Genomic DNA, 22,602 nt, shown 5'->3' on the forward strand with positions numbered 1-22,602 from the left:
TCAGTGTGATGAAGTGATTAAACATACAAAATTCAAAAACACTTAATTTTATGTTTTTTCAAATTCCTATGTGATACAATCAATTATATTTTTGATCAGCCTGAAGGTAACATAAACATCAAAATATTTTGTGGAAGCAAAACTTTGAAAACCATGTGTTGCCCCATGTTACAGAATAAAACACACTGGACAAGCTAAGTGGAATTTTGGATCATTTTCCTGTCTCAAATCACTTGGGCCCCAATTTGATTCTGAATTGGCGTCCTTTCAATATGGAGCTTGCAGAGCTACCTACATGTTGTCACACACAGGTGTTTAGGAGGTAGTCAAATAGCCTAAAGGTGAGTAAAATATCGCGAGACAGGGAGTTGTCACATGGTACTTACCTAAATTTCCCATTCTTCTGAACTTGTGTGGTTCTGAGGTGTCACTCGTTGCATGGCTGCACTTGGGTCCTAATCTGTATCCTGAGTTGGTTTGTCGTGTGGTGGGTGCGGCAATGCGCTGTATCACCTTGTGCTCCTAACCTCCCTCTCTCTCTCTCCCTCTCAGCAGGAAAACCAAAGAAAAATAAGAAAGCTACTTCCAGGTTCCAAGATGGCCGCCAGGACATCACTTCCGGCACACGACATGACGCAACTTCCGGCAACTCCCGATGACATCACTCCTGGTTTCCTGCCAACCATTTCCTGCCTCCATTTTCTTTTACTGTTGTCGCAGGTGGCTGGGTGCAGCCTGCAATCAGCCACCTACTTAAGGAGCCGCCGCCCTGCAATCAAGGCTGGAGTCGGGTAGGAGGAGGACAAGGCTGATGCAGAGGGGGCGAGGAGAGGCCCGAGTGTGTTGTGTGAAGAAGAGAGAGAAGGCTGAAGGAGCCAAGACTTTGGGAGACTGCGGGAGGGTTTGGTGAGGTAATTGTAAAATAAATGTGTGGTGATGAACTGGAACGTGTCTGCCTGCCTGTGTCCGGGAAGCACCCTTTCACAGTGGCGTAGTTGGCGGGATGCTGCACCTGGGTCAAGGTGCGGACCTGCATATCTGAAAATGTTTGTGAAAGGCCCGGCACAGCAGGTGAACTCATCCACGTGCCGCGGGGGCGGCGTGCACCCAACCCCGCAGGGAAATGCAGTGTCGCGGACCGTTAGTGGTATCGGACTTTGTATTTCAGGGGCGGCTCACCGACGCAGTGGCCCAGAAGGGGGCTGCCGAGAAGGAGAGGCTGCAGCTGGGGAAGCCGCAGCAGCAGTGGAGTTGCCCGGAGAATCGCTCTCCAGTGAGAGAGGGGAGCGAGATGGCCGGCCAAAAGTCCCTCCTCGTAACAGGCACGGGGTTGGACAGCGTGTCCTGTCCTCTCGCCAGCGATTGGTCGGAGGCGAGAGCAGGGAATGTCCGTCCCGTGCTTCACAGAAACCCGAGTGGGCTGCAGGGAAGCGCCCATAGAGAGCAATCGGTAAGTGGAACTACTGGCAAGGTAAGCCTACCGCCGGCTGCTTCTCTCTCCTTGGCAGTGGTGTTACAGGAGCTGCAAGAACAACTGCGCCTTGTGCTATCGCTGCTGGCTGAGCGATGTGCCCTCCAGGCGAAGACGCTGGAGTCAGGAGGGATGGCAGCGGCGTCGGATCGAGAGCCGCAGGCAAGAGAGGATCGGCGCACTGCAGGAGCTCCTGGACGGAGAGGCACAGCGGGGAAGGTAAGGGAGACTGACCCCGTGAAGCTCCGGACGCCAGCGGGGCTGGGTCTGCCCTCTTACAATGGGCAGATCCGAACCGTCGCGGCGTCCCAAAGTAAATGGAGAAAGCGGCTTGGGGAAGCCAGTTCCTCTGATAAGGGAGGACGTGCTGCTGAGTGCGCACGTACTTCAAACGGCCGTCCTCTACGGAGGCAGAGGAAATACCCGTTGGCTGAGAGGTGGAAACGGAGCGTGATCCCACTGGTGGTCCCGTGGCGGGGAGCACGGACTGCTCGGGCTGGGAGGCTGAAAAAGAGAGCATTGGGGTGCCGATCGGAGCGGAGAGCGTTGGCCCAACTGAGAAGACAAGCCGAGGGGCTGCATCAGGGCAACGTCCCCGCCCCTTGTTTTTCCGTTTTATTTTTAGGATCGGGCCCTAGGCTACGGAGTGTCGGCTTGCCGCTGAGGGGTTCACGTCCTCGCGGAACGGTCCGCTGGTCCCTGGAGGTCTCAGCTAACGGGGGAGTTATGTCACAGGTGGCTGGGTGCGGCCTGCAATCAGCCACCTACTTAAGGAGCCGCCGCCCTGCAATCAAGGCTGGAGTCGGGTAGGAGGAGGACATGGCCGATGCAGAGGGGGCGAGGAGAGGCCCGAGTGTGTTGTGTGAAGAAGAGAGAGAAGGCTGAAGGAGCCAAGACTTTGGGAGACTGCGGGAGGGTTTGGTGAGGTGCACTAAGGACTTTGTAAATAATAGTAAGTGTAAAATAAACGTGTGGTGATGAAATGGAACGTGTCTGCCTGCCTGTGTCCGGGAAGCACCCTTTCACACTGTATAAAAATGCTATTTTCCCACTGTAAATCAACTGCTTATACAAAATGCTTTTGATCACCATAACGTTTCTTTTTGTGGTTTTTCCTTGTCCGTTGGACAATATACAGGGATGGTCCCCAAAACTTCTTCTTTTTGTGACCATTCATTTTGTTTCTAAAGAAGATATTTCCACAATTGGCATAGCCAGCAGGATTTTTGTTTGAAAATGACTGCAGAACAAGACCTTCCAACGTCTGGTAGATACCCTGCTACGGCCCCACAATTCATTTAGTGCCGCCTATCTGGATGATGTTGTTATCTATTCCGGCACTTGGGAGGAACATGTATTGCAGGTTAAAACGGTTCTCTCCACATTAGCTCGAGCCGGTCTTCGTATTAATCCCAAAAAGTGTTTCTTTGGATTAAAGAAAACCAAATATTTAGGCTATCTGGTGGGGGGGGGCACCATTAAACCTCAATGCTCCTAAATTGATGCCATCATTAATTGGCCCCATCCGGTGACTAAGAAGCAAGTACAAGCATTTCTGGGTTTAGTGGGTGACTATCGCCGTTTTGTACTTCGTTTCTCAGAGATCGCTTCACCCTTATCCAATCTAACAAAGAAAAGAGCACCCTTAAAAGTGGTATGGGATGATCATGCTGACACTGCATTCAGTGACTTGAAGTTGGCCCTTACGTCAGCGCCTATTTTGAAATCTCCTGATTTTTCTTATCCTTTCATCGTCCAGACCGATGCATCGGACACATATCTAGGTGCTGTGTTGAGCCAGTGCATCGATGGTGCTGAACACCCCGTCATGTACCTCAACTGGAAACTGCTGGACTGGGAGACCAGGTATGCCACTGTGGAGCGAGAAGCCTTGGCGATCAAGTGGGCTATCACGCAGTTAAGTTACTATTTATTGGGGTGGGAATTTACTCTGGTGATGGACCATGCTGCCCTTCAGTGGATGTCCGTTCACAGGGACTCTAATCCCCGTGTCAGTAGGTGGTTTTTAGACCGTCAACCTTATTGTTTAATGTCATTTATTGTAGAGGTTCCTTGCAGGCCAACGCAGATGCTCTCTCCTGTGTTCACGACCTCGGTGCAGGTTGCCTGACCCGACGGGTCTGGGCTGAGAGGGGGGTCATGTCACACATGTGCGCTTACGAGGTAGTCAAAAAGCCTAAAGGTGAATGAAAAATCGCAAGACAGGGGATTGTCACAAGGTACTTACCTAAATCTCCCATTCTTCTCAGCAGGAAAACCGAAGAAAAATAAGAAAGCTACTTCCGGGTTCCAAGATGGCCGCCGGGACATTACTTCCAGTGCCCGACATGATGTCACTTCCGGCAACTCCTGATGACATCACTTCTGGTTTCCTGCCAACTATTTCCTGCCTCCATTTTCTTTTACTGTATAAAAATGCCATTTTCCCACTGTAAATCATCAACTGCTTATACAAATTGCTTTTGATCACCATATCACGGTCCCCAAAACTTCTTTTTGTGATGCTTCATTTTGTTTCTAAAGAACATATTTCCACAATGTTCAAGTAGGGTTAACCTGGGAAACAGTCATTTTACAATTCAAACCTACGAAGTCCTGGCAGATGATGCTAAAATGCTTGTGTGAATGTTCTTATTTTCCATATAATGGATTTTAAATTACCCAAGGCCACATACGTCTGCCTGCTACAAACTGTCACTTGAGTCAAGACATGAATAGCTGGGTAAAGAGTTTATTTATTATAATATTTTACATCTTAAGTACAATATTCAAATGAAAAATCAGGTAAACTGTATCATAGCTGAATATCCATAGCTCAAATGTCATTGACTGCTTTATCAATATTTAGAAATATATAGTGGATTTATAATTTTGTTTTACCTTGGTATAAGAATGAGACATTATACTATCCGTCTACTCATTAATTTTTCTAATACCACTTAATCCAATACAGGGTTGCGGAAAAGCCTGGCATCAATGGATACGATGCAGAAACCAACTCTTGTTGGGACCAATCAAAAAGTTTCATGGAAACACATTTTCACCCTCTAGCTGGTGACATATTCTTTAAGATGAAGATACAGTGCTGCCACATACCATATTGTAAGTAGCATAACCATTTTCTGTAGCAATGACAGTCAGGTATAAGATGTTAAGAAGCTGGCATCACATGTGTATCAATAAATTTAAGTGTCAACTGCTTTAATGTTTAGTACATTTGATAAATTATATTAAACACAATTTTCAGAACATTAAATTAAACACTGTTCCACTGAGGCTATTTTTTCACATGTTAATATGCTGTAATGCTATCAAACTTTCAAACTAAAAGAGGTGTTGTTTGTGATGGATGCAAAATTGGCTCAGACACAGGAAGAAGAGGGTTATGGTGCGAGGAACCTTATCAGAATTGGTTGATGTTAAGACTGATGTTCCACAGGGATCAGTGTTAGGGCTGCTGCTGTTTTTAATATATATAAATTATTTGGATCAGAGTATAAGTATCAAGCTGGGCAAGTTTGTAGATGATACCAAGATAGATGGGTTGGCAGATAATCTGGAATCTGATAAATCATTACAAAGAGACTTGGACAGCATACAGGCTTGGCCAGATTTGTGGCAGATGAAATTTAATGTCAGTAGATGTAAAGTATTACATGTAGGAAGTAAAAATATTAGGTTTGAATACACAATGGGAGGTCTCAAAATCAAAAGTACAGCTTATTGGAAGGACTTATTGCTATCAACTGCCAGACAGTGTTCAGAAGCCATTAAGAAGGCAAACAGAATGTTAAATTATGTAGCAGGATGTGTGGAGTACAAGTCCAAGAGGTTCTGCTCAAGCTTTATAATGCACTGGTGAGGCCTCATCTTGAGTACTGTATACAGTTGTGGTCTCCAGGCTACAAAAAGGACATATCAGTGCAAGAAAAGGTCCAGAGAAGAGCAACTAGGCTGATTCCAGGGCTACAGAGGTTGAATTATGAGGAAAAATTAAAAGAGCTGAGCCTTTACAGTTCACGCAAAAGGAGATTAAGTGGAGACATGATTGAAGTGTTTAAAATTATGGAGGAAATTAGTACAGTGTTACTTTAAAATTAGTTCATCAAGAACAAGAGTAAATGTCGCACAAACATTATGAAGTTTTTCCTTACATACAGAACCATAGCCACATTTAATAAGCTACCAAGTATTGTGGTAGACAGTAGGAATTTAGGGACTTTCAAAACTAGGCATAGTGTTATTTTAGAAGAATTAAATTGATAGGATTAGCCTGCTTTGTTGGGCTGAATGGCTTGTTCTCGTCTAGATTGTTCTAATGTTGTATAGAGAGGATGAAAAATAAGATTGTAGTGTATATGAAAAATGTTTTTGGTAAAAGGACAATCCACTCACCTTTGGCACAAACACTAAGCACAAGGTTATAGTGCTGCAGAAAATGATGACCAGGGCTACAATACAGAACTGCACGTTGGGCTGATCACGTGTTAGGAAAGAGACAGCAGCTCCAATGATGCACATGATTCCCACGTTGTATACACTCATCCCGATGTACTTGCTGTCGTTTAACGCGGGGATACTTACATTGCGGGTTTCCCAAGCTAAAAAACATCCAAACAGCTGGGGAAAAATGAAAGACACATAAAAATATAATTTTATTAAACACATAAGAAAATGTACATGGCTCCAAGAGTTAACTTTTCTACTGTGATTACTTTAGGCAGGGTAATTCTAAAATAACAGGAAATTCAAAAATGTTGATAAAGTTCCGAAGAAAGAAGCAACATATGCTAACTACAAATTATATACTTTTCATATGAACATTCAAAAGCAGAAAAGGTAATGGCATTTTCAATAAAATGCCAAAACAAATTTGGCAATCAGTTAATTAAAAAGAAGGCAGCAGGACTGTAAAATAAACAAGACGATGTGTGTCATTAGCAACTAGTCTTGATCGGCGAAATTCACCGGAATGTTTCACAACAAATTTGTTGGGTTCGCCAGTGACCTTGTTCGCCAAATTTTACCCTGAGAATTTGCAGTAAGACTGGCATAAACAAAATTTTTTTTCCCCAGCATTCAATGATACTTTATAAGACCATCATGACATCACAGAGCTGTAGCAGCCATGTTGATTGGGGAAGTCATTACCTGATCTGCTCTACCCGCCCGATTTGCCTTTTACATTTGCAGAATGTTCACACAAGCATACTGTAAAAGCGTACTCCACCTCATACTTAACGGCATTGCCTGATCTTCTTCGCACACGCCTGAATAATTTACAGCATAAACACACATGCCTGATGTCACTACCTGATTAGTACTCCAGTCAGATTTGCACTCCGTGTGTATTTAAAAAAACAATTTGACTGAGTGTAACTAATGAAATACATAACAAACAAGTATATTTGAAATATTAAAATGTATGTGCCACTTTAAACGTTTAAAGTCCAAATGTTCTTGATTGTAATAAAAATTTATAATTTTTCACTTTCTGATACATTTATAATTTCATAGCAAAATACCTGCGCTTCGCAGCGGAAAAGTAGGGTGTTAAAGAAGTTATGAAAAAGAATAGGAAGCATTTTAAAAATAACGTAACATGATTGTCAATGTAATTGTTGTAGGCTTATTCTAGTATTGAGAGTGAATTTGATGATTGTACAGAGTTTAATTTATGATTGTAAATGCTGTGCATGAGAAATGCACATGTTTAGGATGTAAGGATCTCTTTGTAAACGACATTTGCAGTAAGAGGCAAGTGCAATCTCAGGGAATGGAAACAACTGGGTACGGGTCGGTGAAATTATGATCGACGGTGATCACCGGAATAGACATGTTACTCGGGGTAAACTTGCACCCATTGAGAAAGAAAGTATGAAGGAAGGTGAGAAGCAGTGGAGCAGGGAATGAAAAGCAGAAGTCAGCACCAGGAAGACGTACAGTACGTGAGCAAGTAAGGAAGCCCAACTTTATTATCCAAACCAACTTGCAAAGGAGGTCAACATAATTGAGTAACATCAGTGGCTGTTTTAAACAAGTGTAGCAGGACTGGTTATAAATGTTGATCACCACAGGTGACGAGCTATAAAGCTAGAATGACCAAAAAATGATCAATTAACTGTATGACAGATATCTACAAAGCAAAAAAATATTCTTTAACAATTTGACAGATATTCACAGTACTAGGGTGTTGTACCGTGTTAGCCATTATGAATGTAGAGAAAAGCCAAGCAAAATGACACCTTTTATTGGCTAACTAAAAAGATTACAATATGCAAGCTTTCGAGGCAACTCAGGCCTCTTCTTCAGGCAAGATGTAATCAGATATTCACAGAATGGTAGGGTTTTCCATTGCTTCTAAATCACATTGAGGTAGTCCTTTGTTCGGATGGAAGTTGGCAGCTCGTTAAACCAACTAGGAGCTACCATGAAAAATGGCTGGATAACTGAGGCCCACACAGGGCTATATCTCTAGTATAGGATCAAAAATCAAAAATAATACCATATTTGTAATTACTGATCTTAACATAGTTTAAAATGATACCCCATATGCTTATATTTGAAATTTTTTCACCATGTAGGAGGGACTCTTACACGCCTAGGACCACTGGTAAAGAATCAAAAATTCTAAAAACATTATCATATTCATAATCCACAACCTCGATAAAGCATAAAAAGACACTCTACATGTCTACGAATTATTACCAATGCCCATTCCTTCAAAGGTTTGTGAAAAGGAATAACATTGACCTCTTGCATTCCATGAGGGGGTGAACCCTTGGCATTACCAGCTTCAGGTCCTTCCTTTTTGCTGAAGACACCTATTGGTTTACTCTTTATTATAAGGGTATAATTTCCTGTACAAAATATGGTAAAACATGGACTAAAATTAAAGGATTTTTCAGATCTAGAGGCCAAAAATAGGGATGAGGAGACCTCCAAAAGATGTTTTGTTTTACAAGATGTTGAGCAATACAAGTTGAACAGTATGTCATATGTGGTTATTTTCTTGTGCTGGTAAGTCAAGAGGTGCCAGACAAAAAAAAGTGAAGTGATTTTAAAGCGTTCCTATGTACAGTAATTCCTATTAACGCTAAATTTTGCAGTATTTTCATTTCATAAATAAATTATCTGACCATAATGAGAATATTATATGAAAATACCGTTCTGTATAGATTCATTTCACTTTGTGTCTTCACTGTTCAATTAAGCATGTTATACTCCGTGTTATGTAGAACAGATCAGGTAGTGACAAGGACAGGGACTGTCACTATATAATGTTGGTCCCTTGCATCACTGGCTCTGTGAGACTTAGTTAGTTGTAGTGATAGGAGCTTGGGAAATGCAGAGAGACGTAAAGGACTCGGAGTATAAGTTTATCTCAGGGTGGCATGGTGGTGCAGTGATTATCACTGCTGCCTCACATCTCAGGTCACATTTTTAGCCACAATAATCAGTCCAGACCATTACGCCTTGTAAAGGACAGCCGGGTTCCATGCCCGGCAGGGACGCCTCTGCTACATCTGTTCCGGGGGAGCCACCACGGGCAGCTCAATACCTCCCCCGGGACGCTTGGTGGCAGCCTCCCTGGCGGATGATGATTCCCCAGCCTGGCGCATGGCTCCATGGGACATGGGGTCCTCCACAGCCTGGTTGGGGGCTTAGATGGCCGCCAGGGGGAGCTGCATGGAGTCAGCAGCCTGGCTGGTCATATCTTCAGCCCCACCCGGAAGGGCAATTAGGACCAGGTGGCCAAGCACCTGGAACGCTTCTGGGTGGGGTATAAAAAGGGCCAGCCACCATCACTCGAGAGAGCCAGAGTCGGGAGGAGGAGGACTAAGCCTGAGGAGGAGTGGTGGTGCTGAGGTGGAGAGAAGAAGTGTGGTTTGTGTGCTATTTAAGTGCTTGTGGGACTGTGTTGGGCCTGTGGGACACGGGGAAGGCGTGCCCCACGGCTGAAGAAGAAATAAAAGACTGTTTATTAAGTACGTGCCTCTGCCTGAGTCTGTGCCGGGTCGGGCGCTATATAGCGCTCCTATTACAGCCTTCATAATCCACACAAAACCAGTTCAGCTTCTCCATTATCATTGACTTCAATGCATTTTGCCAAAATTTCCAAACACTTCCAAGTTTTCAACAGACTTCAGTGGGGTTCGTTCATCACTAATAGCCATTGGCAGGGCTATCCCAATATTTATTAATTGAAACACTGTCCTTGAGTCTGACGAAATGGGACCATATCACGAACACTAACATCCGGAAAAGGCTGGGAGTTGCACCAATCATGGAAAAGATGCGTGAGGCAAGGCTACGATGGTTTGGGCATGTCGCCCGCGGTTTTGAGAACTCAGTGACCAGAACGGCACTGCGCCTGAGCCCTCAAGGCAGACGTCCGCGAGGGAGACCAAAAAAATAATTGGATGGACCAGATCAAGGAGGACATGAAAATCGCCCTGGATCATGCCAAATGGAGGAGACGCTGCAGATGAACGGAGCCTGCAATCACATGAGACTAATGCTAGGAAGAAGAAACACTGTCCTTGAGCTCCATCATCCCTCTCCAGCCTAGATACTCGGCTACACTGAATATTACTCTGATTGTTTAAGTTTAACTTCGGGTCAGGAGGTTATGCAGAAATTCTGCATGAATTGGTTTACTCCTTTTATTTATGGAAGAATCAGGTCTTCCAAGCATCAATGAATGTAGGTGGTGGCAGAATTACTAAGAGAAGATTATTTGTTTGTAATTATGTAAAACGCATTTAAAGATCTATTATTTTAGAACAGCATAATCATAAAGGGTTTAGGTGCAGTGTGACTACACTTGTTCATTGTTATACATTACTTGTAGCTATTTATGTCTATTGGTGTTAAAGGTATGTGACGTGCTATTTATGGTGTTCAGTTTTTGGTGAGGTGTTTACAGGACATGGCATCACTGCACATGGAAGAGACATAGCCATAACCGGATTTCAGAGTTACATTTTTTTATATTCAATTTTAATTAAGAGCAAATCCACTTAATGAGACCAGAGCGCTAAACCTTAGAATTGCTTTTTAAAAGTCTTCTAAACTTGCTTGGTCAATCTTGTGTGAGTGATGTTTGTCTGCTTAGACAGAGTCAGATATTGATAAACAACAACCTATCAGTCAGCCATTCTCTTTATGCAAAAGCATGTGGCCCAGAGGACATTTTCCTTCATTGGATTTGCTGTCATGCGAGAGTTTTTGTTCTTTTTTTTATTTTCTGTTATCACCAAGCCTTTGGCACCTGTAATATTATTCCACCTTTTGTACATTTTCTATAATTATGTGTGGTTTGAATTCCCCTTAGAACAAACAAGAAGTAAGAGGGCAGGAAAGCGTCTTCTGCCAAAGTCAAACAGATGAGTATATTAAAGTTTTGCTTCAAATATGGTTTCACAAAAAGTTGTGTATAATTTACACCAAAAACTTTTTTGCCTGTGATTATGCAATAGTGAAACATAAAATTCAGAAAAAATAGTTTTTTGGAGAGGTTTTTAAAAGCTTTCTAGTAATGAAAAGCAACAGTTATTACTCCATAATGGTTTGAAAACATACTACACCCCTTACAGACCTGTAGATTTCTCAGAAAACAGATCCAGATGAAAATTAAGGGGGGAAAAGTTCCATCCATCCATTATCTAACCTGCTATATCCTATCTACAGGGTCACGGGGGTCTGCTGGAGCCAATCCCAGCCAACACAGGGCGCAAGGCAGGAAACAAACCCCGGGCAGGGCACCAGCCCACCGCAGGGTGTGCAGACACACACACACACACACCAAGCACACACTGGGGACAATTTAGATTCTAACCTGCATGTCTTTGGACTGTGGGAGGAAACCGGAGCACCCGGAGGAAACACACACAGACACGGGGAGAACATGCAAACTCCACGCAGGGAGGACCAGGTAAGGCAATCCTAACTACGAGGCAGCAGCGCTACCCACTGTGCCACTGTGCTGCCCGGGGAAAAGTTTTTATTAATATTCAAATATAGAATGACAAAAATAATAAAATACTAAACAAAAATACAATCAGGTTACATTTGTTATGTTAGCTTGTGTTTCACTCATTTTCACTTGGCTTAATACATTTTGCTAATTTTTTTTTGCTGTTTGCAAATGTGGATAATTAATTTTCACTTTTATTTTCTCTTTATGTTATGATTTGGGGTTTGTTATGATTGACATTACTGTAACACTGTCTTGTTTTCCATTTTGTAACTTTGTTACTAGGGAGCGCGGTCCTGCATGTCATGCTATGTGACGTCATCAGCATGACATTATTTAAACTGTCTGACAATATTACTAAACTGAAAATACTGAAACGATTCCGTCATTCAAGATTGTGGATATTCTCTAAAGGCAATTTTTGCAAGCACTTTAATAAGATCTAGATGTATTGGCTTAGACTTTTTTCTCGTTTTAAATCTGATGCACAGTCATTTGCCTTTTCAGCAACACCCCCATGTTTGTTTTTTGACAGCAATCCTTGTGGTGGCATTTAGCAGAAATTCACAAATATGAAGGTCACCACAAATGTTTGCTCTCAAGAAGGGAGTATGGTAGAAGTTATTAGGATAAATATACTGTACAGGTATCAATTTCTGATTTTTACTCATTCTTACAAATTTTGTCCAAAACTATATATACTGCTTGTAAATGTATTTTTGTTACCACATTTGTATGGAAGTTTAATTAAGAAAACATATAGAATTCGTAAAAAAAATATCCAGTAATAAAGCTAAAACTGAAGATAATAAGAAAAAATAAAAAGAACAACAATAACTGGTGATCACCCCTCACCCTTATCTCTGAACACCTGAAACAGAAATTACAGGGGTCAGCATTGCATGGACACACCAGAGGGAGAGAGACGAGTGTGAGGAGCAAAGTGGCAGCAAGGGTCACAGGGCACTGGGCCCAAATTGACTGTTCCATTAACTGCCAGTTAGCAATGGTAGGGACAGAGGATTCATAATCCTTACAGTCCAGAGCATAAGGAAACATTACAAGCCTTAAAAACAGATATACGTTGAAGACAGAAGAAAAAGATATAGACAGAAATAGCAAAATTGGACATAATAGATTAAAACATACATAGCCTGTGGTCATCATAAATATCCCTTGAAGGTTGGGATAACTCAAGAGGCCCAAAGACAGAAGGTTGCCACTGATCTGATGCATAAGGCTGGATTATTAAAGACTAGGACGTGCGAGTGCTTTGAGGGACATGGACCTTTTCAATTTTGCACCAAATATTCATCCATCCATCCATCCATCCCGCTGAATCCGAACACAGGGTTACGGGGGTCTGCTGGAGCCAATCCCAGCCAACACAGGGCACAAGGCAGGAACCAATCCCGGGCAGGGTGCCAACCCACTGCAAGACACACACAAACACACACACACATACCAAGCACACACTAGGGCCAATTTAGAATCGCCAATCCACCTAACCTGCATGTCTTTGGACTGTGGGAGGAAACCGGAGCGCCCGGAGGAAACCCACGCAGACACGGGGAGAACATGCAAACTCCACACAGGGAGGACCCGGGAAGCGAACCCAGGTCCCCAGGTCTCCCAACTGTGAGGCAGCAGCGCTACCCACTGCGCCACCATGCCGCCCACCAAATATTCAGGGCATATGAAATTAAATAACCTAGTTTAGATTAAAGAGACCATAGGACTACAATAATTGGCTCAATAGGAAAATTATGTAGGGCAATTCACAGGGCTGTAAGCCAGTTCAAATCGGGTAGAAGACATAAGACCAATGATATAGTCAAAGTCCGGCAAGGACAACCCTCCACCCAATATGTCACGTCTCAGGCTCGACAGCTTAAGTAGGGGAGGCAATAAAAGAAGCATGACAGCTCAAAAGGTAATGTGACAAACTATGTTCAATTTAATAATAGCTAGTCTGGCATGGAATGTCAAGGAAAGAGAATTCCAGGAGGACAGTGATTCCTTAAAGCTTATACAAATAAGTTTGTACTTGGAAAATATAATGTGAAGAAAAAGTAAATTATCAATGCCCATATACTTAAAAGAAGTGTGTGTGTGGGGGGGGGGGGGGCTCAGTGGACTATGAAACATAAAGTGAATCCATGTAGATCTCTTGAAAGTGACAGCATCTGAGATACAAAGGTCATGTGAAAAGACAATATCCCCTCAGGGATTAATACAGTGTACCAAAAAATTAAACCACTTACCATGAGTAGCCCTTTGTAGGCATAGACTATGCCAAGCCATATTGTCATGTGCGTATTTTCACAGTGTTCCAGAAAAGGGCGGATTGCAATGTCTCTGCCTTCTGGATCCGCCTGAAAGATAAATATAAAAACTAATCAAGAAAGGATCATATATTTATGTAATTTTACTAAAACCCACTGTTTGTTTTTTTCTTTTTGAGAGGATGTTAAGAAAATTCCTGTAACGTCATCTAATTAGTTCATAATAAGTGTAGCTTCAAGATAGTGTTGTTTTAGCTTTAGTAGAAGGCATGAGGGAATAACATACAGTCATATGAAAAAGTTTGGGAACCCCTCTCAGCCTGCATAATAATTTACTCTACTTTCAACAAAAAAGATAACAGTGGTATGTCTTTCATTTCCTAGGAACATCTGAGTACTGCGGTGTTTTCCGAACAAAGATTTTTAGTGAAGCAGTATTTAGTTATATGAAATTAAATCAAATGTGAAAAACTGGCTGTGCAAAAATGTGGGACCCCTTGTAATTTTGCTGATTTGAATGCATGTAGCTGCTCAATGCTGATTACTTTCAATACCAAATTGGTTGGATCAGCTTATTAAGCCTTGAACTTCATAGACAGGTGTGTCCAAAAACACGAGAAAAGGTATTTAAGGTGGTCAATTGCAAGTTGTGCTTCCCTTTGACTCTCCTCTGAAGAGTGACAGCATGGGATCCTCAAAGCAACTCTCAAAAGATCTGAAAACAAAGATTGCTCAGTCTCCTGGTTTAGGGGAAGGCTACAAAAAGCTATCTCAGAGGTTTAAACTGTCAGTTTCAACTGTAAGGAATGTAATCAGGAAATGGAGGCCACAGGCACAGTTGCTGTTAAACCCAGCAGGCCAAGAAAAATACAGGAGCGGCATATGCGCAGGATTGTGAGAATGGTTACAGACAACCCACAGATCACCTCCACAGACCTGCAAGAACATCTTGCTGCAGATGGTGTATCTGTACATCATTCTACAATTCAGTGCAATTTGCACAAAGAACATCTGTATGGCAGGGTGATGAGAAAGAAGCCCTTTCTGTACTCACGCCACAAACAGAGTCACTTGTTATATGCAAATGCTCATTTAGATGAGCCAGGTTCATTCTGGAACAAAGTGCTTTGGACTGATGAGACAAAAATTGAGTTATTTGGTTATAACAAAAAGCGCTTTGCATGGCGGAATAAGAACACCGCATTCCAAGAAAAACACCTGCTACCTACTGTCAAATTTGGTGGAGGTTCCATCATGCTGTGGGGCTGTGTGGCTAGTTCAGGGACTGGGGCCCTTGTTAAAGTCGAGGGTCAGATGAATTCAACCCAATATCAACAAATTCTTCAGGATAATGTTCAAGCATCAGTCACAAAGTTGAAGTTATGCAGGGGTTGGATATTCCAACAAGACAATGACCCATCGAAAATCAATGGGATGATTTGAAGTAGGCTGTCCATGCTCGGTAGCCATCAAATTTAACTGAACTGGAGAGATTTTGTATGGAAGAATGGTCAAAAATACCTCCATCCAGAATCCAGACACACATCAAAGGCTATAGGAGGACAGCGTCTAGAAGCTGTTATATTTGCAAAAGGAGGATCAACTAAGTATTGATGTAATATTTCTGTTGGGGTGCCCAAATTTATGCACCTGTCTAATTTTGTTATGATACATATTGCATATTTTCTGTTAGTCCAATAAACTTAATGTCACTGCTGAAATACTACTGTTTCCATAAGGCATGTCATACTGTATATTAAAAGTAAGTTGCTACTTTGAAAGCTCAGCCAATGATAAACAAAAATCCAAAGAATTAAGTGGGGTTCACAAACTTTTTCATATGACTGTATGTGTTTCTGGAAGGTGAGCAGCTTTGGTTTTATCGTAAACTAGCTGAAATTCTCAGCGTTGCCTGGGAGGAAAATAAAATGTTTTCTTTTTTTTTTTTTATTGTTTGTGAAAAATATAATTGAAAAAAAAAACCACAACTTTAAAAATAAAAGTAAATTAACAAACAATGAAGACTCACTAATGTGCTTGTCTTGGGATCTTGTGTGTACAGTGCATCCGGAAAATATTCACAGCGCATCACATTTTGTTATTATACAGTCTTATTCCAAAATGGGTTAAATTCATTTTTTTCCTCAGAATTCTACACACAACACCCCATAATGACAACGTGAAAAAAGTTTACTTGAGGTTTTTGCAAATTTATTAAAAATAAAAAAACTGAGAAATCCCATGTACATAAGTATTCACAGCCTTTGCTCAATACTTTGTCGATGCACCTTTGGCAGCAATTACAGCCTCAAGTCTTTTTTGAATATGATGCCACAAGCTTGGCACACTTATCCTTGGCCAGTTTGGCCCATTCCTCTTTGCAACACCTCTCAAGCTCCATCAGGTTGGATGGGAAGCGTCGGTGCACAGCCATTTTAAGATCTCTCCAGAGATGTTCAAGTCTGGGCTCTGGCTGGGCCACTCAAGGACATTCACAGAGTTGTCCTGAAGCCACTCCTTTGATATCTTGGCTGTGTGCTTAGGGTCGATGTCCTGCTGAAAGATGAACCGCCGCCCCAGTCTGAGGTCAAGAGTGCTCTGGAGCAGGTTTTCATCCAGGATGTCTCTGTCCATTACTGCAGTCATCTTTCCCTTTATCCTGACTAGTCTCCCACTTCCTGCCGCTGAAAAACATCCCCACAGCATGATGCTGCCACCACCATGCTTCACTGTAGGGATGGTATTGGCCTGGTGATGAGCAGTGCCTGGTTTCCTCCAAACGTGACGCCTGGCATTCACACCAAAGAGTTCAATCTTTGTCTCATCAGACCAGAGTATTTTCTTTCTCATGGTCTGAGAGTCCTTCAGGTGCCTTTTGGCAAACTCCAGGCGGGTTGCCATTTGCCTTTTACTAAGGACTGGCTTCTGTCTGGCCACTCTACCATATAGGCATGATTGGTGGATTGCTGCAGAGATGGTTGTCCTTCTGGAAGGTTCTCCTCTCTCCACAGAGGACCTCTGGAGCTCTGACAGAGTGACCATCGGGTTCTTGGTCACCTCCCTCACTAAGGCCTTTCTCTCCCGATCGCTCAGTTTAGATAGCCAGCCAGCTCTAGGAAGAGTCCTGGTGGTTTTGAACTTCTTCCACTTATGGATGATGGAGGCCACTGTGCTCATTGGGACCTTCAAAGCAGCAGAAATTTTTCTGTAACCTTCCCCAGATTTGTGCCTTGAGAAAATCCTGTCTCGGAGGTCTACAGACAATTCCTTTGACTTCATGCTTGGTTTGTGCTCTGACATGAACTGTCAACTGTGGGACCTTATATAGTCAGGTGTGTGCCTTTCCAAATCATGTCCAGTCAACTGAATTTACCACAGGTGGACTCCAATTAAGCTGCAGAAACATCTCAAGGATGATCAGAGGAAACAGGATGCATCTCAGCTCAATTTAGAGCTTCATGGCAAAGGCTGTGAATACTTATGTACATGTGCTTTCTCAATTTTTTTATTTTTAATAAATTTGCAAAAACCTCAAGTAAACTTTTTTCACGTTGTCATTATGGGGTGTTGTGTGTACAATTCTGAGGAAAAAAAATGAATTTAATCCATTTTGGAATAAGGCTGTAACATAACAAAATGTGGAATAAGTGATGTGCTGTAAATGCTTTCCGGATGCACTGTATGTTACCATCCAGTTGACGCTAGGAACTGGCCAACTCTATTAAATTTCAAAAGCAACAGGGGCGCGGTGGTGCTCAAACATAAAAAATGCTAGCAGTCACCTCCAGTTCGCCCTCTGGTGGTCGTTTCAAGTGTCAACTGGATGATAACATGCATACAAGACCGCAAGATCACCCCCAAACCTACACAGAAGGGGGTGGGTTAGGGCTGATTTCACCTTACAGTATTTTTAGTCGACCATTAAGAAACATGTGTACCAAGTTTCATGAAAATTGGCTCCAGCCATTTGGAAGTGATACTGGAACATGCATACATACACACACAAACACACATACTGTACATTGACTTTTATATATATAGATGTTGTAAATGCTTTTTTTTTCAGGGTGGAAGTCTGAAAGCTTTACTAGAATAAGAATTTGTTCTACCACAGAGTAGGACATGAGAAATAGTTAGGAAGTGTCCTACACCCATTCCCAATGAGGAGTAGTAATTCACATTTGAAAATGAATAACGTCATGATTTTACAGAATTCCGAGCAGCAAAATGGACATCATGAAGGAGTTTTGTAGTCAGTCAGTCAGTCATTTTCCAACCCGCTATATCCTAACACAGGGTCACGGGGGTCTGCTGGAGCCAATCCCAGCCAGCACAGGGCGTAAGGCAGGAACAAACCCCAGGCAGGGTGCTAGCCCACCACAGGGCACACACACACACACACACACACACACACACCCACACACGCACACACACACACACCAAGCACACACTAGGGACAATTTAGGATCGCCAATGCACCTAACCTGCATGTCTTTGGACTGTGGCAGGAAACCAAAGCACCCGAAGGAAACCCACGCAGACATGGGGAGAACATGCACTACCACTGTGCCACCGTGCCGCCCGAGTTTTGTAGTTTCCTTGGGAAATCACGATGACTTTTTGAAGTTTTCTGATACAAATGCTAAGGCTAAAACACAAAAGATAATAATAATAATAGTAATATTAAAAGTACGAAAGCAGATCAACGGCTGTTGCGGTTGGAAATGGAGTCATCAGCCATCTTTTCTGGGGGTATCCCTCATCTCCAAGAAGATGCCATCCAAAGGGGATGTAATTACATTCAAATAAAAGGTTTATGCCCCTCTCATGGAGTTCTATAGAGTCATGCATTGAACATGGCCACTTTGCGGCAACATCAAGAATAATACTGTACATATGCATTCATGACCACCTATGTGTTGATAGTGTGATATTGCTTTTGATTCACATACAGTGGCATGCAAAGATATTCAATCCCCTTGATCGTCATCATAATTTTCTGCATGACAAAAGATTTGTACACATATTTATCCATTCAGTACTTTTAATGTGAACTCTTATGCTGTAACAATACATTTCCAAAGTCAAAATAAACCATTTTCTGCAGATATTTAACTGAAGATGAAAAACACAGAAGTTAGTGTTTGTGGAAGTATTTAAACCTCTGTGCTTTGGAAGCTCCAAACGCTACACAAATGACAATCACAAATGACACTAAGGTGACAGTCATTTGACCATAATTAAACATAATTAGGTACTACTTGTGAATCCTTTATATCATTCTCAATATAAGAAGCACCCTTTGTAAGGGCCATAGTCACTGCAAAAATGAACCCCATCACTATTGTAAAGCTGCATTTTCCTTGTGACCAAAAAATGTAAAGCTACCAACCCTTTCATTTTGGCTGACAGTGCATGGCTTCTTTGCATATATGGAGCAATCAGGGGACATACAAGATTTTTTATGAATATTATTCTATCTCTGTGAAGCTAATATCTTTTTACAAGTTCATTGTTGTCCAGTGTTTCCAAAGCATTCTGCCTTTCCAGGAATATGCCTGAAAGCCATCCTCTGTCAGCTGCTAGCAGGTTAGGAAAGCTCACAAGCTCTCCTAAATCCTGGGGAAGTTAGGAGTAGATTCCTGAATTAGAAAACCGATAACGTTATTACTCGTACTCGTATGAGTAGGCCTAAATTTCAGTCAGTCTGAGAATTTTGAGCCAGCTAAGACCGTATTCCTACTATTAAACACTTGATACAGTAAATACTGGCACCATCTCAATCCAACTGAGAATTTTTTTGTTTGTTTTTTATTTCGCCTTATACAATTTCTTGTATTAGGGATTTGTTAGTTTTCGCATACCCCTTGGGGTCAGAGCGCAGGATCAGCCATTGTACAGCGCCCCTGGAGCAATTACAGGTTAAGGGTCTTGCTCAAGGGCCCAGCAGAGTAGTATCTCTTTTTGGCAGCAATGGGGATTCGAACCGGCAACCTCCTGGATACCAGCGCAGATCCTTAGCCTCAGCCACCACTCCGCCCTTGTGGCTGGACATGAAAAAGGCTGCTCACTCACGATCCCCATGCAACCTGACAGAATGTGAGCAGTTTTGTAAAGAAGAATGGAGAAAAATGGCAGTGTCCAGATATGCAAAGATGATGGAGAGAGATGTGTGCACAAAGACTCAAGGATGGTATGGCTGCCAAAATACTACTAAATACAGTACATCTACTAAACACTGAGTTAAAGGGGGTGATTACATGTGTTTTATATTTGTAATCAGTTTACATCGATTGGCAGAGATCTGTTTTCACTCTGACATTAAAGAGTCTCATTCTGTTAATCAGTGTCAAAAAAGTAAAATTACATTCACTGTGATTTAATGTTGTATTACAGTAAAATGTGAAAACGTCCAAGGTGATAAAATATAACTGAATTTATTTTAGTATTTAAACATATGATGCCATGAAAATGTGTTTTCTTCCTTCCCGATTTCCTCAATTTTTGCATATTTCTGCAATAAACACTTTTTCAAGGCACTGTAATTTAATTTTTTTAAATGTCAGCTTTTTTTTGGAAAAACGTATCCATACAGTAATATAACTACTTAAATGTATTATTATTATTTTATATTACTTATTATTTGGCTGACGTCTTTATCCAAGGCAATTTGCAACATTTGGTTACATTTCTTTTGCTTTTCCAGGTGAAGTGACTTGCTCATGGTCACACTGTAGCAATAGTAGTATTTGAACCCACAACCTCAAGATTTGAAGTCCAAAGCTGTAAAAATCCATCCATCCATTATCCAACCCGCTATATCCTAACTATAGGGTCATGGGGGTCTGCTGGAGCCAATCCCAGCCAACACAGGGTGCAAGGCAGGAAACAGACCCTGGGCAGGGCGCCAGCCCACCACAAACTGTAAAAATGTGTTTTAATATTTTATTTATATAATATTCAATTAAAAAAAAAATTGGTGTAATACTGACTGATTACACTCCTGATACTCACAATAGCTCTTAGTCTTATTCAAATGGGCATTGGACCCCAGCTCTCGATCTCACATCCCGATACACAGTCACCTTAACTGAACTAATGGAGGTTTCTGTAGCCTGGCAGATAGAATGGCCATTATGTACAAAGTGGTGCCATATCTGCACAACAATGGGCTCACATGTCGAACACTGTTACAATAAAATTATCTGCGTGAAACTGTTGTTTATAGCTATTAATAAAATTAGGTTGTACTTATTTAACTAAGCCATAAATAGCCCATTGCTCTAAATTGTCCTAATACACAAAGTCATTCAGTATGGCCTCGAGTCAGAAATGATTTAAGACGCTGGCTGCATATGCATTATCCTTACTCCTAAACACAAATGTGAAATATTCTCAAAGAGCAAGAGGTGAAAGAGCTGACCCTTGTGTCATTTAGCTTTCTGATTCTCTTAGTGTAACTTCCTTTAATTAAATTTCCAGATGAAAACAAAGTCATCATTAAATTTGGAAGGAAAAAAACTGAAAAACTGAAAGGATAACTACAGTAAAGTGTTGAATTTACCGAAGATAAACCTGGAGGATTTTTTGATTCATTAATTATAAAGATAATTAATTTTAAGCTTCCGTAATGAAACATCGAGATGTCGAATGTAACACTATCTCATTATTGAAGTCAAAGCAGTGGTCGATAGCAGTTTAATGATTTTAGCTGTTCTCTCTGAAACTCTTCTGGCTGGTGTAAAGGTGACAGGAAGCCATTAGCTGCTGCCTCTGCTAACATTTTTGGCATGCCATGAATGGCTTATTCATACTCGGTCAAGCTGTATCAAATCATTTGTCATTGCTAAGGTATTGCCAAGAAGGTTGTGAGGATGCAGAGACCTGCAGCAAAATCCCACCCTGTAATGAACATTTAGGCTCCGCAATGTCTCATCCAGTAAAGACGGTGAAGGTGGCAATGCAGGGTGGGACGAGAGGACACTAACGTAAGGCTAAAATAAGTCCAAAGCAGTGCCGGATTAACCAATAGGCACATGTAGCATATGCTACGGGCCCCGCAATTTCGGGGGCCCCCAAATGGTGGACCCAATATTTAATGAAAAAGTGTAGCATTGAAAAACTGGTCTTTAAAAATATTATCTTTACATTTTTAAACTGTAAATTTCTTACACAACAAAACTTTAGGGGCCCAACACATAAAATTCACATAAATATTATAAGATTCTTATTATAATCAAGAGTAAAAAAATTATTTAGTCTGGTTTGAACTGTTCAGAATCTAAACTTCAGATGATGCAGACCAAAAGGACCCCCAAATTTGAAATGTGCTACGGGCCCCCAAAGCTCTTAATCCGGCCCTGGTCCAAAGATATCAGCTGGCCAGCCATTACTCGAGGTGCTCTACCACCTTGACCAGCAATTCCGCTCATTGTCTTTAAAGTTACAGTGAAATATACAAAAATAACATGCAATATTTGAATTTCCATCCATCCATCCATTTTCCAACCCGCTGAATCCGAACACAGGGTCACAGGGGTCTGCTGGAGCCAATCCCAGCCAACACAGGGCACAAGGCAGGAACCAATCCTGGGCAGGGTGCCAACCCTTTGCAACAGACAAAATATTCTCAACATTAAACAAGTAAGATAAACCTATTCTAAAAATGGAATAAATGAAAAGCAATTATTACTTTCAGGCAGCAAGTGTTTACAAAAACCAAAACATTTTAAAGAAGGTGTTTTGAATCAAAATAAGACTGACAATCATCAGAAAGGTTTAGAAATTCCCACTCCGCAATAGCACCTAGGTGGTCTATATCTATAGGACCACCAGTTATCAAATGA

At 41.8% G+C, this 22,602-nt stretch overlaps 1 protein-coding gene across 1 annotated transcript in view; it reads right to left on the bottom strand.

Moving 5' to 3' along the window:
- gabbr2 (gamma-aminobutyric acid (GABA) B receptor, 2) overlaps window positions 1–22,602 on the bottom strand; it is a 911,705-nt gene that overhangs the window by 61,437 nt on the left and 827,666 nt on the right. Inside the window, exons 14-15 of the mRNA XM_028818131.2 lie at window positions 13,736–13,846; window positions 5,888–6,112 (exon numbers count right to left, since the gene is read on the bottom strand). Of these exons, the coding sequence (XP_028673964.1) occupies window positions 5,888–6,112; window positions 13,736–13,846 (336 nt within the window). The remainder of the gene's footprint in view (window positions 1–5,887; window positions 6,113–13,735; window positions 13,847–22,602) is intronic.

The sequence above is a fragment of the Erpetoichthys calabaricus genome, chromosome 13 (assembly GCF_900747795.2).
Source record: "Erpetoichthys calabaricus chromosome 13, fErpCal1.3, whole genome shotgun sequence".
In the NCBI taxonomy this organism is placed as follows: domain Eukaryota; kingdom Metazoa; phylum Chordata; class Cladistia; order Polypteriformes; family Polypteridae; genus Erpetoichthys; species Erpetoichthys calabaricus.